Source organism: Cricetulus griseus, chromosome 5 (assembly GCF_003668045.3).
Source record: "Cricetulus griseus strain 17A/GY chromosome 5, alternate assembly CriGri-PICRH-1.0, whole genome shotgun sequence".
In the NCBI taxonomy this organism is placed as follows: domain Eukaryota; kingdom Metazoa; phylum Chordata; class Mammalia; order Rodentia; family Cricetidae; genus Cricetulus; species Cricetulus griseus.
This window is the reverse complement of record NC_048598.1, coordinates 28,969,621-28,980,945: the sequence shown is the minus strand read 5'-3', so window position 1 is coordinate 28,980,945 and position 11,325 is coordinate 28,969,621. Positions and strand designations below refer to the sequence as shown.

Genomic DNA, 11,325 nt, shown 5'->3' with positions numbered 1-11,325 from the left:
GGTCAGTGATATCTTCAACTCTTTTCTTCTTGCTAGGCAGTCCTATTGATTGTTTCCTTGGAAGACTTTCCCTATTCCCCATTCCCCATATGTCACATCTGTCTTCCAGTGCTTGCCCTGCTCTAGCTCATCTTTGCCTGTTTGCAAGAAGTGTTCTGCCAAAATGGCAAGGTTTTTTATTTTTTTTTCCTCTTGCTTAGAAGCCATTCTTGCTTAAAACCCTTTTATGGGTCTCTATGGCCCGAAGAAAAGTTCATGTCTTTTATCTGAAAGTTAAATGTCAACATCAAACTTCAGAGTTTTTTCTACTTAGTTTTAAAATAAACTCCCCATCTTGCCATGATTCCTGAGTCCAGATCCTTCAAGGCTGCACCCCTGCCTTGTCCCTTCCTGTCTCCCTTTGCTTCTTCCTCTCTCCTCTTGTCCCACTCCAGCTCAATGTTTTCTTTCTTCTTCTGAAATTATTCTATGCACTCTATTTGTTTAACAACTATGAACTGATTGTCTCGAATTGTTGCATAAATTTCTTAATTCTCAAGTCGCCTTTTTTTTTTTTTACCAGATTTTAATTAGTATAAAAACAACTTGTTCCTCATGATGTGGTTTTTCTGTTTTCTTTATTGTCACCCACCCACTCTGTATATAATGGTTGCTTAAAATGCTTGATTTTGACAATACTAAAATAAAAGCTTGTGCCTTATGTGAAGACTATTTGTCTTATTGTGTGTCAAATTGTGGATGCTAAAAGCATAGGTAAAATTGCTAAATTTTCATCAGAAGGTCTGCCCTCAACTTCCCACTATACATACAGATAGTCTTTCTTCCTCCCACTACTACTTTTTCTTTTGAAGAATACATTTATTTGCCTTTTACTGGATACAATATCATAACTTGATAAAATTTTCTCTTGCTTATAAACCATTCTTACCTTCACTATTCTCATGGCCATCTTGAATCCAAGCACCTCTGCATTTTGGAAGTTCAAAGTAAAAATAATCATCCGAGTCCAGTGTATTATAACAAAAGACATTGTAGTGTCCGTCTTCCATTTTATTGAAAAGAAATCATTTCTATTCTAGCACAAACAATGTATATTTTACATCATAAAGCAAGATATAATTTACATATTACATTTCTTATGAGATCTTTATTACCATATGTCATTTACTTAGGTCATTACTTCTGGTTTAATTTAACCTGCCAAGTACTCTACTAATTAGCCTCTTGTTTGGGAAGGGATTGAGGACAATGACAGTTTCATGCCTTCATCTGGGTATATGTTGGGGGAGAGCAACGCGTATATGCCTTGAGTCTGTGGCACTGAGACACTCCTCTGGCAATTAACTTATAAGCTAGAAATCTAATCCTCCAAATCACTTGTTAAACTTATGTTGAATTTAAAAGTGGATCATAAATGAACAAAATTGAGTGCTAGTATTTCAGAGACATATCCAGATAAGTGCTCAGATAAAGATGTTGTGGTGTGGGTCCACCAGGAACAGGCATTCCTGTGACTAACTAGCATAGGTTATTCTATGAATTCCTAGAAACTGCTGATTGGAAGCATCAGGTAAAGCCTCCCACTTTCTCCTTTGAGTTTATAGATCAGGCTCTTTTGATGGCCACTGGAAATAGAGTCGGGATGAAGGATTCAAACAACTTTCTTGTATGATTCTCTTCCACGATTCTACCCTCCTTAGCAAAACCTCATTTCTAAATTTTGTTCCTTGATTATAACCCAAATCTTTTAGCTATTCTCTGCAAACTTGAAATCCCCAAAGTTTACCAATCTGTTGGACTTGTACTCACTTTACAAATCCAAGGAAGTTTTTACAAAAAGGATGCACTGTTCCTTTGAAACTTGATGATACACAGCAATCAACGGGACGGATACATGAGTGGAAAGACTCCTTAAAAACAAGTAATGTGTGTTAAGACAGACCATATGAACTATTCTGAAAGAAATGTTTTAATAGGTGTTATTGAGAAGGATTCACTTCATGAGCTTAAAGGACACAAGATGGTCTTCCTTCTCATTACTAAACAAAGTACAAAACCACTTAAATATATTTTCAGATCAGTGGCTGTTAGACTGAAAAAAATCACCATTAGCTTGATTAGATATGCCAAGGGAAATACAAGTGTGTGCTGAAAGTACATCTTATACCCCAAATATTTTGTCTGTCACTCATATTACAAAGTTGACATATTTGGCCAAAATCAATCTGAAGCATTTTATTCACTGAGAACTATGGTTGCCAAGCTATTGATGAGAATATAAGTTAAAAAATATCTCTATACTTTGTGCCTTAAATTATTCTTTGGTCAAATGATGTGATCATTGAGATATCTGAAAATATAAACCTATTTATCATTTCCAAATACAAGGTTATATGTATGTACAGCCAGATACCATTTCCTGCTTGAAAACAAAGCTTCTAGTCCATGAACATTATATGCTCCCTTCCCTCCCATAGCTCCAAAGTGCTGGATAAACAAAGAACGAGGACGGAAGGAAGGAAGGAAGGAAGGAAGGAAGGAAGGAAGGAAGGAAAGAAGGGAGGGAAGGGGGAGGGGAGAGGGAAGGGAGGAGGGGGGGAGGGAACAAACAGGCATAGCCTCACAGCATCCCTGTGAGGTATGTAAGAGTTGTTACACAAATTTTATAAATAGGTAAACTTGACACAGCATGGTAACATGGTTCAGTCAAGTCCACCAGGAAAGTTGACAAAGCATAGCTGGGAACAAAGAGAAACAAAAAATACCTGCCCCGCATCCCACCCTACATACTAAACCTCATTTCAAAAATACTAAAATATAAAAGTATGATTGCCCTTAATTTTTTGGGGGGGATTCAGAGAAAGTATTAAGAACTTCAGTTAAATACGTTAATTGTTTTTCATCTTTCTGTGGAGTGGGAAAAGAGCAGATGGCTAACTACCCCACCCCTGCTTTCTGTGTGTATTTCCTATGATATGTCAGATGATACAGACTTTCCGCTTAAGCTCAGGCTCCAAACTCAAGATCATTCTTATATTGTCAAATAATTCCTAACCCCTTTAAAGCCTTAAAGTGAAAATGAAAGCTGTTCTCAAACAGTTTCCTAGAAAATTGATCTCTGACCTTAATGAGAATTTTATGCAGAGTATGGAAAAAAAAGATGCCACATTAATATATCATTGCTGTGTAGAAAAGGACAATGATGACTGTGTAAAGTTTGTTTTTATAGTGTTTCAGAAACTGCAAACTCAAGCTTGCAATATTTTATATATAATATATATAAATATACACAGGATATATATATATATATATATATATATATATATGTGTGTGTGTGTGTGTGTGTGTGTGTGTGTGTGTGTGTGGGTGTGGGTGTGGGGTGTGTGGGTGTGGGTGTGTGGGTGTGTGTGGGTGTGTGGGTGTGCATCTGACCACCCCTAAGGCACCAAAGAGATAAAGGCTATACCTTTCACAATTCAGTATTTGTTTTCCTAAAAAAAAAAAAAAAAATCCTACAAAATTTCCTACAAAACTTTCTCTCCATCTCTAAAGCCAAAAGTATTTCTTCTACCAAAGAGCAAATGACAGCAATTGTTCAAAATGTTCAAAAACAACAAATATCTTTAACTTAGGATGGTTTATTGTTTGGTTTAGATGAGGGATGGTGTTGATAACATTATAACCTAGCACTTAGAGCTTAAGTCCACAGATTCGCTCAAGACCTTAGAGCTCAGAGTTCACCAGACATGGCCAACCACATCAATCAGACAGGTCAAACACCAGAACATGTGTACATTTCTTTTTCGTGAAGCTGATAGAAAAACCTTACCATGACCAACAGACATGGAGACAACATACAGATTCCTCAGAAATACTTTGGATTTTCAAAAATCTCCTAGAGATACTTGGGAGACAGAATAAGGCACTGAGGTCAAACAGGTTACTGAGACATAATCTTACACACACACACATACACACACACACACACACACACACACACACTCAAGTGTGTGTGTATATATATGTATATATACATATATGTGTATATATATGTATATATGTGTGCATATATATGTGTGTGTGTTTCTTTGGCTGCTGAAGTTTTTTTTTTTTTAATTCTCATACAATTACAGGAATGGGTGGGTTGAGCCTAACTGAAGAAGCTTGGAGTATAATTAGCAAAGCACGGATAGAAGGAAAACAAAATGAACGCACACAGAAGCAAATGGTGATGGTATCCGAGAGGAAGAAGGAACCACTGTTAACTAATTTTCGTTTTGTTCCTCTCCTGCTTTTCTCCGCCATGGTCCCAATATTTTAGTTCTGGCTTTGTTTGTTTGTTTGATTTGATTTTTTCCAGCAGATGAAGAAATGACAGAACAGGATAGGTCTCTTATGGTTTTTGATTTCTTCTTAGGCCTGTTTAATTATTTTTTTCCTCAGTTGACTGTTGGCACCTGGTTCCTCTGTAAACTATATTCCTTGGCCTTCAGTCTCAGGTTGGCAATGCTGTTGGCCATGTTGATACCCTGTGCAGGGCTATTGTTGGCACATGTGGCAGAATAAGTAGCCATGGCGCTGTAGGGACAAAGGAGAGAGCAGGGAGAACAACAGGCATTAGTGTCATAAAGCTGCAAGTCCATGCCCTGGGTGGATATACTCTCAGGACAGGGGCAGGCAGGGCAGTAGGGTGGATAGAGGACCTCTGGGGTCTCTTACAGCCCCAGCTTTCAATTAGTCTAAGGTCCTTGGAAAAGGGTGGTCATCTTTTATAGGACATTGAGGAAGCAGAGGAAATGAAATAGGGTAGGAAGAGGTATTTGCTGTGTTGGATACAGTGAGTAATGATTTGTTTCTGAAGGAAAAGGAGATTCTGCTCAAGTCAAATAGCAGGAGTTTCATCAGCTACTTAAACACAGTCTAAGCTTTCCTACCCATATCAGACAGCCTGTGGAACCAGTGAAGGAGGTCAGTAACACTAGACTGAAAGAATTTTACTTCTTCACTCAATAATACTATAAGAAATGATGTGATTGTAGAATTGGTTAAACAACCCAACTTCCTCCTCTGACATTGTGTTCACTAGACAATAGTAACAGACATTGTCAAATCAAGACTTTCCTGTCAATGGGTCTTGATTTTTATAACTTCTCCAAAGTGACTAGCACACACCACCTTTGGGGTGAGTCACTTTGGAAATATTTAAAATTTCAAAATAAACTTCCCAAGTTATAGTTTTGCCACTCTTGATTTCAGACATAACTGTTTCTCCCTGTCTATGTTACTGAGAGAAATGTGAAGCTAATTTTTATTGTCATAGACTATAATTAAGACCTAGGCAAGAACTCATCATTGGTGGGTTTCTATTCATTGCATCCACGAATCTCTTTTAAAGGAAAAGAAAGGGGTGTATAAATGTGGATGCAAACTACCTCTTTCTCTGTGTAAAAGATCTCAAATGAGACTTACTGGACTAAGTAGAATGCTTCTAGCTGTTTCTGAGATGAGTAAGATCCCTCTCAACTGAGCTGAGATGAGATTTACAAATGGAGTGACATGTGCTTCTGTGCCTCCTGCATCACAGTGAAATTTTGTCAGCCACACAGGAGTTTGTGGTTCTGGGATCGGATGACAAGATCAGAAAGAAGGAAAACTAAAGCTAGAGAGAATAGACCATCAGCATTTATCTGGGGCAGCACAGAGTCAAGATTAGAGTTAAGACTCACAGTAGTCTATTTCAGATTCTAGCATTTACCAAGAAAAAAATGAGTTAAAGAAATATACAGTTTTGGATCACTTAATCATTCTATAAAACAAATCTTTTAAAAGCTTTATTACATAGGTATAAGTCATTGTGAGGATAAAGTCTACATTACAACAAAAGGTACAATACTCGAGTTACAAAAGAATTCTACATTCTTACATTTCATTTTTCTAGCTCTTCCCTCTTCCTGATCAATTTCTGGGTCCTAAGCCTCCCTCCCCAGGCAAGGCTAGGTTCTCCTGTAATACCCTGTATTTTTGCTTTACTCATTTACTTCATATTTAATTAATAACTTGTTCAGGGTCTATGATTGTTTTCTATAAGCTGCATAGACCACCACATCTGCTTTCCTCATCACCGTGTCTTCAGGTAGAACTGACAACACATCCAGCACATACTTGGTGTTCAGTAAACCGTTTACTGAACAAACAGCCATAACTAGCTATAGAATGATTAAACTGACCTGTGCTCAGCATCCCTGACCTCTATTATCCTGCTGTAGTGCTCTCAAAAAGGAATTCATTTATTCTTGAGGACTAGTTCTTTCTGTAAAATTTGTTATCTTAATGGAAGGAAAGAGTCAGAAGGATATGGCATAAGAGGGCATAACCATTGCATATTCCTATATCTATAAAGACATCTTTTCATAGTAAAAAATACATTAATACATGAAAGCTTAATAAAAACAGACTGTTTTTTATCACTGTCCATCCAAGAGGCAGAAGAGTCCTCAGTTAAAGCAGGCTTAAATTATGAATGAGTAAACAACAAGAACAATTTGCTAACACAGGAAAAACAAAAGCCAAACAGATATAATTTACTTTCTAGATGAATTACATGCTTCTAACTAACACCCTACTAAAAATCAATGCATACCCAAAATTTATAGCTCAAAAATTTCTAGACTATACCAAACACTCAAAAATTTAGTAGCTGCTAGATGTGGTAGTACACACCTTTAATCCCAGTACTTAGGAGGCAGAGGCGGGTGGATCTCTGAGTTGAGGCTAGCCTGGTTTACAAAGTAAGTTTCAGGACATCCAGGGCTAAACAAAGAAACCCTGTCTCAAAAACAAAAACAAAAAAAGGGCAAACAAAATACTAAGAAAAGAGATAACCGAATTTGTGTACCTAAATTGTGGATTATTATAAAATAAAATTAGCCTTTCTCAACCAGGTTTCTGTGAGAATATCAAGTCCTAGAGATAGTCTACAGTTATGGCTGTTTTAAACACTTGGAGCAGAATCTGGCATCACAGGGTGTCTGTGTTATTTGTTAAATTCTGGGAAGACAATTGAGGGACTTCTGAATATACATAAGAAAACTTGAAGAAAAAATTACCATTGTAAATTGTTATGGAATGATTATGCTTTTAGATACTTGGCCCAAGTTTCTAAGAGAGTGATTCCCCATCCTTTGAGATCCTGGGCAGCAAGGTCCTACTTGATGGAAATTCCCCCTTTTTTTGATAACTGAACCTACTGGAAGAAGGGATTAGAACCTTGGGAGCATGTGTTAATTTTCTGACTTGGTGTTACCATTTTTCTGAATTGTCTACTATAGTGTTGGTATCAATTCTGCTGTAGCACACATTTTGACTAGAATTATTTCATAGTCTACTATTTATATCTCATCTGATTTCCTAGCCTGAATACTTTGTATGGTAGCACCTCTTGTAGAAATATTGAGTTTCTTTTCTAAGGTAGGTTGACATTAAGTAATATGAATCGATCCACTTTCTCACTCAAAACCAAATGAATAAGAATTAAGATAGCATCTTGCACTAGAGAGTGAATATTCACCAAGGTATTCAAGTGACAGCCTGCTAAAGCACAACAGAGAACAATGTCTCTTTGCATTTTGTGGAACTGTAGTGATGACAGCACCATCCTAGCAGTGATTCTGTGGCAATGTTATATGACAGATGTCCCTCAAGTTACAAGGTCAGAAGTTAAGAAAGTGGTTGATATTACATTTGCACTCCTTTGGGAAATTTGGTAAGTGATACCAGTTTCACCTGATAAATGCTTAGGAAAGTCACTAATTTTCAAAGATTGGACAAACCTAGTATTACAGTATTTGTTAGCTGTATATGCAGACTATTAAGAACAGACATCATCTCCGTTCTCTGATTCTTAACAAGTGTTTAAGATATATAATCCCACAAATAAGACTTCCAGTCATTTTTATATATTTTTCTCTGGGTGTTTGACATGGGTCTCTTCTTACAGCTCAAGCTAAATGTGCAGTATAGGTAAGCAATGGGCAGCTTTTTGACATACCACTACAAACAAGACTTTTTATCAGTTAGAAAAGAGAGAATTAACTACTGGTGTCCCAAGAGTTGCTTAGTTATGCTTTAAACATAGTATTGGAAGGTGGAAGACTTGCTTGCTTAAGTGACAACAGATGCAGGAGAGCCTTGAATGGCTGCCAATCTGAGAGACTATTAATGACCGCCTGTTTTCTATGACATGGAGATGTCTAAAACTCTGCTTTAGGAAAAGAGAAAGAGAGAGAGAGAGCCCTTAAATATCTTCCACAGAGAAACCAGCAAAGGTAATTAGTTGATTTCACCCAATGAATGGGTCATCCAGCCCATGTAAAAATACCACTTGTTTCTACACCGAATGAATTAAAAAAAAAAAAAAAAGACAGAAACTTGGGGATGTGTATCAGTTAAACACAGGACAACCACTGAGAGCCCGGTCAACTGACAAACATTCAAATGCTTAGTCTCCCATTTGGCAAGAATTTCTCATTCCTGTAAGCAGGGAGCACATATGAGTCCTGGGACCGAGTCTTAAAAAGGTTGGCTAATGTATCATTTCTGCTGAATTTTCAACAAAGCTCTTTGTATCTGTAACCAAGAAACTGAGTTGCCAAATAAAGCACATGGAGACACTAGGGATGAGAAAGAAAGGCTTGTCTTCCATCTGCTGACTCATCAAGTCTGCAGTGGGACATCACAGAACTGACACATTTCGGGAAGCTTGAGGTTTTCCACTTCCTTATTTGGAGATTCCAAGCAGATGCAACCCAGCAACTCACCCCACCAGCAAGTCACTTGTGACCAATTCTACTTGCTCTGAGAGGTAGTTCTTAAGGAAAATGGAGTAGAAATAATTGCCAATACCAAGGAGGTATAGCAAATACTCTTAATAGTTTGACTTCTAATCGCCCATAGTGTCAGTCCTATAAATCACAAAACAATTAAGGAGGAATGTGAATGCTTGATTCAATCTTTAATGCTATTTTGTGGTCAGCCTTTTTTCAATAATGGTTGAGAAGCTGCACAAAAATGTCACCCTAAAGATGATTATGACAGCCTAAGAAGCATGTGAACGGTCCTTAGCATCCAAGTTTCCACCCACTCTAGATTATCTTTAACAGGCTCTAGTTTGTAGTTTTCTGAACCCTGAAATGCAGATGTTGGAGGCCATCTCTTTGGTTTGTTCTTTTGTCAAGGAAAGAACAATGGAGGAATGCTTATGTCACCCTAGAAAAGTAAATTTCAGTTTTCCTGGGGAAATTTACTTCTAAAGTGAGATTTCATAAATCCTTTGGTGGTGTGCCTATGTAACTTAAATCATCATTTCTTGCTTCTGTTTGAAATTTGGAAGTTGAGTTTTAAAATGTAGACTTGTTTTTTTTGTTTTTTGTTTTTTTAAGTAGACACGTGGGACCCCATTTGATTGGTAAGGCCTTAGTTTCCACTGTGCATTCTGTGATCCCTCTACAATGTTCACTCTAATACTTCTCTTTGTAGAAAGATCTTCCCACTGCCACCAGATCTTTTGCATTTCCCTTTTTCAATATTGAGTATGCCATATTGTTTATCCCTAGATTCTCAAGTCCCTTGTGAGACATTCAATAAGGAAATTATGTCTAGCTCAATTTTCAATATAGTAAATCAGCTATGTTATTGGCCTGAGAAGCAACAGAAGCAGAACAATAATGTTGTCTGATACCTGGCTCATACTTTGGGGATCTAAAGCCTCCCTAGTCAAAGTTTGTCAGTTATGACCATCATGGGAATTACTTCAGAGTGGAACAACAGGGAGATGCAGAATCCCAGCCCCACTCTAGACTTAATGGATCCTAGTCTTCATAGGCACAGCCCGGTGATCCCGGAACATAACCGTGTTTGAGGAAAGCTGCTCTAGACTGTCACACTCCCTTAAAGGGCATGCTTTCTTATAGTTTTGACTTCTAATTTCCCACTTGGGGAACCTCCACTGCTTATACTTCTAAGACATCAGTCCCCAGTTTCTTAAAAACAAAAAACAAAAACTAATTTCCCCTTAAGCCCTACCCCAAGAAGCCACCCTTATCCCCATCTGACAAGTTACCTTTTCAGTGTCTTCCGTTAGAATCCGTTATGAAGCCCCTCGTGTAAACAACATCTTGGGAGGGACGAAGATCTATTTTTGAAAGTGTGAAAGGGAGAAATGAGCCAAATGCGTTGAGCAGATGTCAGAAGCACCATGACCAAGACCAAATGAGGGGGGGACATTGTACAAGAGTAATCAGCCTTTCTTTCCCTTGCCACTGGTTTCCAGTCCAGCCCTCCCTCTATAAATGGCACTCTGGACAAGTACTATGGAGCCAAGCCATTTGCAAGCTACCTCTCAGAGGAACAGAAGTATCTGGGGAAGAATTTCTTCGCTACTTTGTCTCCAAGAATAGTATGGGATTTGGTTGAGTTTTGCTACCCAAGAGGCATAACACTGCAAAGCTAGTAAGGCTTGATAATTTTAGTGTGTATGTGCATTTTCATTTTCATAATTTGCTTAGAGAAAATTCTCTGGTAAGAAGTGGGTTTATGTCTCAAAGACAAGCTTGCTTCAATTAGCTACAATAAGTCAATAACAACCTCTGCCAGGAAAGTAGTGTCCATGTTAGGAAATCCTTTGCTCCCTCTGGTACCTCAGTTGCCTGTTCAACATCACCATCTAGTGTATTCAGGAAAATGAGTGAGGTCAAAGTGAGCTACAATTAGAGTGAACTAAATGTCCTTGTTTCCCAGGGATGATCCTGGTTTTTACCCTTTGTCCTAGTGTAATTATTAATATCATTCTAAAACCTTCCCAGTGCAGATGATATGGTCTATGGTCTTTACACTCAATAGTAAAGACATCCAGCAAAAACAGGAGAAAGGCCGGTGGTTACTTCCCAGCCTATGGTTCTGACCATAGGCAAATAGCTGCTTTTATGACTTGGTTTCCTGTTCTTTTTCCAGAGACGACCTATAGAAGTCGGAAAACCATTCTCCCTAACAAAATTGTCTACTCATTGTCCCTGGGTTTCATGATCTAACCACACAGATCATTCCACTGGGGTGCCACACCACAGGATAGAGACCCCAGGCGCAGACATGCTTTGCTGATCAAGAAAGAGTGCTTGAACCAATAAGGAGCATTTAGATAGTTCCACAATGTTATAGTTTTCAATACTTCCAATGCAATGTAACATGAAATTTGAATAGAATAGGTTGGTTATGCATCCCTGTGTGTTGGACAGAAACAGGGCCCAGAAGTACAGCCCTAATTCTGCTTGC

At 38.0% G+C, this 11,325-nt stretch overlaps 1 protein-coding gene across 3 annotated transcripts in view; it reads right to left on the bottom strand.

Moving 5' to 3' along the window:
- Positions 1–1,029: 1,029 nt before the first annotated feature.
- Prrx1 (paired related homeobox 1) overlaps positions 1,030–11,325 on the bottom strand; it is a 68,043-nt gene continuing 57,747 nt past the window's right edge. The window contains exons 4-5 of one of the 3 annotated variants that reach the window (XM_027417189.2): positions 10,118–10,189; positions 4,441–4,578 (exon numbers count right to left, since the gene is read on the bottom strand). In XM_027417189.2, the coding sequence (XP_027272990.1) occupies positions 10,135–10,189 (55 nt within the window). In that variant the 3' untranslated portion in view covers positions 4,441–4,578; positions 10,118–10,134. Of the gene's footprint in view, positions 4,579–10,117; positions 10,190–11,325 lie in introns of all 3 variants that reach the window. The other 2 variants (XM_027417188.2, XM_035445924.1) reach the window with 2 other exon arrangements.